General features: G+C 35.8%; 1 protein-coding gene across 2 annotated transcripts; it reads left to right on the forward strand.

Moving 5' to 3' along the window:
* On the forward strand, positions 1 to 5,614 carry LOC131943253 (serine-rich adhesin for platelets-like). Of its 2 annotated transcripts, none has more exons than XM_059303307.1 (3): positions 1 to 131; positions 2,151 to 2,643; positions 3,055 to 5,614. In XM_059303307.1, the coding sequence occupies exons 2-3, from the start codon at positions 2,189 to 2,191 to the stop codon at positions 4,478 to 4,480; spliced, it is 1,881 nt and encodes a 626-aa protein (XP_059159290.1). In that variant the 5' UTR covers positions 1 to 131; positions 2,151 to 2,188; the 3' UTR covers positions 4,481 to 5,614. The 2 variants fall into 2 exon arrangements, with proteins under 2 accessions (XP_059159290.1, XP_059159369.1); XM_059303386.1 differs by lacking the exon at positions 1 to 131 and adding an exon at positions 223 to 302.
* The last annotated feature ends 2,348 nt before the right edge of the window (positions 5,615 to 7,962 follow it).

The raw sequence follows: 7,962 nt of genomic DNA on the forward strand, positions 1-7,962 counted from the left end.
CATAAAAACAGACGTACAAGAAAACATACGAAGCCTGTACAAAAGACAAACAGCTGCATCAGTGTGCTTGGTGTTGTGTGGCCTTCGCCTGCAGACGACAACTTTAACGTATTCAACTTCCTGATTACAGGGTAAAGCATTTCATTTCTTTCGTAACAGCATTTAAAACTTGCTGTGCAGGAAAAGAAAAATGGAGCAGAGAAGGAGAGTTACATAGCCAAATATATAAAAATAGATTTGGGCAACGTAAATATTCTAAAGACTTAAAATCATCAGGGATTTTCAGTTAGCACTATTTCAAGGTAAATATAATTTGCTTTTTAAATTAAAACCTATATGGATACTTGGGATCCTTAAAATATGTATGCAATATATTGTGTGTGGATTTAAAATTTTGGGTATATATTGAGCGTAATACAATAATGTCTTATATATGACCTAAAAATATAAAAAGGCATGTTTTTTAAGCTTTCTTTAAAGTTTAATCACCCTGTCATACTTTCCTTCGTCTAGGGCTAGGGTGTAGGCCTACACGAGCGAACTAAATCTCAAAAAATTCTACCTAACCTATTTGTTTCAAAAATTCTCATATATTTCTCACGAACCGTTGACTATGCCATTTGGTAAAAACTGAGATAATTTCAAGATTCATTTATTTTAAAAATATTTATTGATTGTTCTCTAAATTTCACCTTTTGTTGCTCACTAAGGCAAACATTCGGTGCATTTCATTGTACAAATATCTTACGTCCTTTAATTTTCTCGATAATAAAAAATTAAAAAGCATTTAAAAATAATAACATTTAAAGCGGTCATTTCTAAAAATAAGGAAAATCATTTTATTTATTTAGTAATATACATTTTATTTATTATGTGTTTCTTTATTGAGGTTTATACAAAATATTCAAACAATGCAGAATAACTAAACAATTATTCGCAACTCAGCAAACAACGTGAACACTATTTTTCTCTTAGTGTGGTATTTTGGGGGCCATAGTCCAGCCTTTGCCTGTTAGTGAAAGGTTATGTCTTGTTTGGTATATCCCGGGACAATGCTGCAAAGGCGATGTCGGCGTGGTCGACACGGTAAAGCTCATGGTTGCTAAACCGAAAAGACCAGAGTTCGAACTACCGACAGCCACCCGTCTAAAGAGGAGATTCCAAAATGAGAAAAAAAAACAACTGCTGCTTTGTAGTTTGTTATTGGGTGGGCAATGACTATGGAAGCAAATCCGAAAGGAAAAGCAGGCTTGGAGTTAACAATGGGCATAACAGGTTGACAATTGATACTTAATAAGGCTGATAAGTAGGTCACCAACCAGTTCTAAGGCTCAATAAAACCTGCATGAGCTATAGAACTGGTTGGTGACCTACTTACCAGCCCTATTGCGTTTGGGGGAGGGGGATCTCGTCCAACTTTACAATTAAAAACGGAGAAGAAGAACCGCAAATGCATGCTTTGCTTGGACTAACGTTTACTTTGTGAGACGTGTTGTCTCACTATATTGTGACCTTGTTGTACAGATCGTTGTAATAGGGTGTGATCCAGGATCCACTGTAACATTGTATGGATTGTGTAGGAGCTGCTGGACATTTCTGGCACCTGTAAGGCAGTCTACTTGAGAAATGGTTAGGCGGTCAGGAGGTTTGCATCTGTTTGAGATACGCCAAAGTTTGTGACCACCTCAATTGACAGTTGTTTAGAGTTCCAAGTCAATTTTCTTTTTTATTGCGGTTAGATCATACTTTCTAAACGCTGGGTTTTCTGTTTTATATTATTTCTAACAACGGAGAGCTTTCAACTGTCTTACTGGTGAGGAATTTTTCTGAAGGTTTCGGGACAAGTTTGGGGGGTGGATGTTTTTGTTTTTTCTAGCACTTCTTGGAGTAGATTTTTTTGGCTGCTACATGACTTGTTTTGTACGATTCGTTTAACTGGTTGTTTCTTGACGTGTGAGATTATTTTTTGTAAATCCATTGATGGAGGAGAAGGTTTCTCTTGGTCTTCTAGTTATGTTATGATTAGGAATCATCAATGATTAGGTGTAGCAATGTTAAAGTATCGTAAGTAGTGATTTATGTAAACCAATAATTTGGTTACGAAAATGCTAATGTAAATAGCCATTTTAATTATTTTTGTTTTGTTTCAGATCCTTCTGCCATCGCTTCCACGGCCAGCGCTGTTGAAATGTATACATGCACGTTCATCATTATGGCTTCTTTAGTTTTTTTCAATTGTATAACCTCTGATGCAGCGGCTACCTCGCCTAAAACAGAAACGACGACAAAAAACACAGCAATAACAACAACCCCTCCTAAAGCCACTACAAAAAACCTAATAACAAATACAAACACACCATCCACCTCAAGTTCAACCACACTTACTTCCACAACAACAACCAAACCAACAACAACAACAGCAACTAGCCCGAAAACAACCACCACAACTATGTCTACAACAAATTCCACAACAGCAAAATCTGCACCCACATCAACAACCCTTAGTACTACAAAGCTTACTGCATCATCACCAGTCACCAGTTCTGCATCTACATCAACTACATCACCGACTACTTCCTTAAAGATGACACAACCAACACCAGGCAATGTAAACAACGCAGTTTCGATCAACATACAAGAAGTGTAAGTAATAAACAAATATATAAACGAGTATTATATCGAGATATAGCAGAGTATGGAGAGGCAGTAGAGTGCATGCTTACACACGTACTGTTTATACAAATACATAAACATAAGGGTAAACGTTAAGTTAAGCGTATGTATTTACATAAGATATACATGCACTTTACGCTCAAATATTTAGCCTCTATAGCATTCCATGGCACGTATAAGATTTCACAATTTGCCGGTAACACACATAAACAAATATAGACGTAAACATATAGTTATGTACAAATACATTTTCTATAGATAAATATAGACGTAAACATATAGTTATCTACAAATACATTTTCAATACTTATGTCTTATCTAAGGTAGTTTTGACCTAATTGCCGTATGCCTATGTATTGTCTTATTAATATTATTTTTCAGAATGTCTGAATGTTTTTGCAACCTCTCCCTGTCTCTGAAGTGTGAACTGAGCCTGAATTTAACACGGGCTAACTTCGCTTTCAAATTAAACAATACAACGAATTTTCAAACTGGACCTAATATTTCTGGAATTTATATTTGTGAATTCACGGATCTTAATAGTTTAGCCATAAGTAATACAAGTAGGAATAACTGCACGTTGTATAACAATTCAAGCAAAGATGTTTGCAGTGCGCTAGATCCAAACACAGCGCTTCACCTAAACAATTGTTCTGGGAATAAATCAGTTACGTGGAACATGAACACATTTATCAACATACAGTTTACGGGTGCGGTGGTTGAATTGCAAGTAAATAACACTGAAACTTTGTGTAGTGGATTTTTCCGTAACTCGCAGACTTCATCTTCAACAGATGCTGGGAAAATCGCAGGTGCTGTAATTGGAGCGTGTGTCGGTATTGTGCTTGTGGTTCTTCTCGTTATCATCCTTCTTAGGTTTCGAAGAAAAAGGTCAAGGGCGTTGAAACAACACACTTCCGCTCCAAACAACGCCCTCGCTGGTTTTAGTAATGACACGGCCTATCGAAATTCTGATTCTGATTTGAAAAACTATGAGCTGATTAGCGTAGATGACGATCAATATTCTAAAAGCCGAGGTTATCGGGCTTTCCAAGACAATACAGATGGGGACACTAACAATACACGCTATACTAATAATAGACCTGGAGATTATGTCCAAGCGGGAAGGGGTACCGGAACTGACGTCATCACGTCTGAAACAACACCTGCTGTAAACAATATATCAGTTGGCCAAGCGGACAAACATCCGGATGACTGTGAAGCAGACGACGGTTATTCGACTTTTAACAACGAAGCTAAACACGATTACTCCGTGTTGCGATACCGTGTGGTAGAAACAACGAACCCTTATAATGTCTTGCTCGGAGAGAAACAAGATCCCAAATATCGGGATCCGATTCCTCAGCCTAGACGCTATTCTGACGTATCGTACGAAGGAATGTCCCCTTTCACAGAACCGATTACAAATTCGGACGATACTGGTGTTAAAGAAGTGGATATTATCGATCTATCTAAAATCAAACCTGACGATTACGACTACCCGGTAATGGTGTGTGATAATAAAGCTAATGAAATTGATGAAGATGAATATTCGACACCGTTAAGCGTTGACAATTTAGTGAGAAACAAGGAGAGAAATGCCACTATAAATCCTTATATTGTATCTAAGACCACACAATCAGCACCCACACACCTAACTATAACAGAACCGGCACCCACACATCAAACCCACACAACTACCAACACAACCGGAAATGAGCATGCTTCCTCCCAGCAGCCAGTAGAGGACGAATCACCCACATATTACTACACACAGCACAGCCTCTTAAAACATCTTCAAGTCTAGCGTCAGGCTTGGTCATCGTCACCATAGCAACGGATATTTTGTTCTGGTGTTTAAAGGGACTAAATGAACACAATTGTGATATTTTTTTCTCTAAAAACTCCAGCACAGTTGTATCACCTCCTATGAATTCAAAGAAAACATATTTAAGCGAAACATAATTCAATATCAAAACAACTATACACTTTTTCTCGTTTGTGTTTGTAAAGATATTTTTTTAAAATACTCATTGATAAAGTTTGCAGATTATGTTCCAATTCTTGTATTAATGGCTGCATGTTCGCATGAGTAGCATTCCTTATAACGAAATGTTACCATCAACGATCTTACACTATCCCTAGCGGTAACCATAACAACAAAGACTAAAACACTACCCGCCAGTCTGTGATTCAAGCTGAATGGGGTCTCTCCTTCCAGATAATGTAAATAAGATCAATTTTCTAGTTGAATTACCGCTCTGTTTTTAATTATCCATGGTCTAACTGACAATTTGATGATTGCTCATTGATAATCCAAGAAGTGCCTGAACACTATGATATGAAGTGTCAGTGTTACTCATACAGCTGATTGACCTAAGGGACAGTTACCTTTGCAGCTTAGAATCAGCAGTTGCTAAAAGGGAACCAGATTCGTTTATAATGTACATAAAGTATATAAAGGACTGCCGTTGAAATAATATCAATTTTAGTTTTACTTTTAGCAAGAGTGAGGACAGAACCATAACTGATGCCAAATCAAAAAGGAAAATAACGCGTGTAGTATATAATAGTAGTAAGACTTTTGTGACGATGTGTCGCGAAATAAAATCGCATTCATTTGACAATTTTGGATGAACTAAATTAATGATTAAATAATGAAATGCACAAACGCGTGCCTATTTTAGAAGAAAGGGCGTACATTTGTGGATATTTTATAGGGCTCTTTTTTTATTACTAACTATAGTACGGGGATAAAACTAAAACTCGGCTTTAACTAACGGTCTACCGTCATTTATAAACACTCAATACTGAATTTGTTTTCTTTTTTAAGCATTGACTCGTTTTATTTCTATAAAATTTTGATGAATTTTTATTGCTTTTTGTTTAGTTAATTACTGTTCTACTGTGGAAAATAAACCAAAGATGTGTTTCGTTGTTTTGAGATGTTTTCTTCATTATTTTTTTAAATTTCTCACAAATGATTTTTGTTCTGATAATGCTATTTTCTTTATATTTATTTTTAGTTGTAATTGTGTAAACAACAGTCAAGCATATATTAAATGTAACGATTTGTAGTGATGTGTAATACGTTGGTAATTTATTATTATAATACGGCGTGTTTTCTCCAAGAATTTGCTTCATCTCTTAAAGATTAATTTAGAGATAGCTCCTAAGTAATCAACTTTACACGAATAACCTAAACAAGCACACATTTATTTAAATTCATAAAATCACATTATCTTTTGTACTTTTATTGTTTTCAATATGAAGAATAATGGAGGCAGGACAGACACATCGACATTTTTCTTTCTACATTTTGTGTTTACTCTACAAACAACTCACAATTACTTGACTTGACTTAGCCCTCTTTGCTCCTTATGCTAACTATGACAGTAAATACTTCATTGTTGTGTTGTAATACGGCTGTCATCAAGTTTTTGGGAGTGTTTATCTTATGTTTGAACAGCACTGTTGCTATGCATTAAATCTGCTATGTTTTAATTATGTGAAACGAATTGATAAATATATATCAGTTGCTCAGAAACCGCAAACTCAGACTATAGCTTTGCGAAGCGCGAAAATCATAACTGAAATTAATTATATCAAAGTAAATAGGCCTTGATATTATTTGATATGTATGCAAATAGTTGCAATACATCATCGTTTATAGCGCACATCATAATGAGAGTTTCAAAAATAATGGTTTTATCTGAAACTTTGACGTAGTTACTTACCATCTTAAAAATTAATTATAACAAAGGAAGACAACTTATAACTATGTTGCCGATTGTCATTACACACATGGTTAAATTCAATCAACACAAAATAAAATAGTGGATTATGGTTTTACAATTAAATAAATATAAGTATGAAATATAATTTATGATAAATTTTCCAATTTACAAATATATATGATAAAAGATATAATGGAATATAAATTTAAAAAAAGAAAACCACTAGCGGTATTTATTTCTTATTTGGTAGGGAGCAAACGTTTGATTTTTACGTATAATTTGAGCCTATCCTAAATTCTGACATTTTTTTGTGTGTGTTCACAAATGCCTAATTTAAATAGTACACAATGTATGTGCTTAACGGAGGATCCATCTTATCTATGCAATATTTGTCAAAGGGTAGAAAAGTACAATGAAGCGCCCTTTTATTCAGTAATGTACACAGATTGCTAATATGCACAGCCACTACAATTGTACATAATGAAATAGGTCGAACGGTAGAGCGCACGGCTACTAAACCAGAAAGTCTCGAGTTCCGAACCCGGGTTCGAATCTGTAGAGCGTCACTGAGTCTATCCAAATAAAGCAGCTGGGTATAGTGCTGACCTTTCACATGCCGAGGTCACGGTGACACGTGGAATCTACTTCAACTGCCCCATGGATCATCAGTTTTGGAAAGGTAACTTCACTTTTATATAAATAATTACATAAATAATAATTATATAAATAATTACATTTTAAAATTTAGTTTTATTACAACTCGAGCCGAGTACAGGGGGGGGGGGGTATATAGGCTGTGGAGATGACAACAATTCTATTTTTAGATTTGAATGGAGGCTCAGTGACATACTTTTTGAGAACCGATGAATTAAAGGACATTTTAGCACTGTGCAGTGTTAACCTAATATGGGCTTACCTACTGCATAGAATCTAGGCCTAAGTCTATTCATTCAGTTCTCGTTGCTTACGAGAATAACGTGATTAGTTCCTACGTTTATTTGAATTCATACAGGACAAATAGAAATCGTTAACTTGAACTCTAAAAAAATAATTTTACGTCAATTGTAATCCAAAGAAATAAGTAGGTCTTCAGATGGGGGGAGGGGGGAGGCTTTAATTCTTCAGGGGAAAGGAGGGGGGGTGTCACTTACATTTTCGGATAGCGGACACTAGTTAACATAGGCCTATATATTTACCATTTCGTTCTTCGGAGGGGGGGGGGGGTGAACATTCTTTCGGTAAGGGTAAAGGGTCATCCATAAATGACGTCACGCTTTTTTGACAATTACCCCCCCCCCCCCCACCGTCACACATCGTCACAAAAAGCCAGACCTCTCCCCCCCCCTGATAAAATTATGTTAAACCTCAGCCTACATGGCTACATCACCCACTATTGCAGTTGAATTTGTCTGTTAAACATCATGATTTTTTCTAAAAATCGTGTTTGAAATCTGTCCACAATGAGTATTTTAATCAATTTCTGTTACAATAATTATTTATTAAAACAGTTTTCTGAAGGGCGAAAAATCATCACAAACCGTCACAAAATTAC

This window comes from Physella acuta, unplaced genomic scaffold (assembly GCF_028476545.2).
Source record: "Physella acuta isolate Inbredline_101_S28 unplaced genomic scaffold, ASM2847654v3 ptg000007l, whole genome shotgun sequence".
Classification (NCBI taxonomy): domain Eukaryota; kingdom Metazoa; phylum Mollusca; class Gastropoda; family Physidae; genus Physella; species Physella acuta.

Excerpts from the sequence above, each read along its gene's own strand:
- LOC131943253 (XM_059303307.1), top strand. The coding sequence starts at position 2,189 with ATGTATACATGCACGTTCATCATTATGGCTTCTTTAGTTTTTTTCAAT. Across the intron at positions 2,644-3,054 it reads TCGATCAACATACAAGAAGT|AATGTCTGAATGTTTTTGCA; the intron begins GTAAGTAATAAA and ends ATTATTTTTCAG.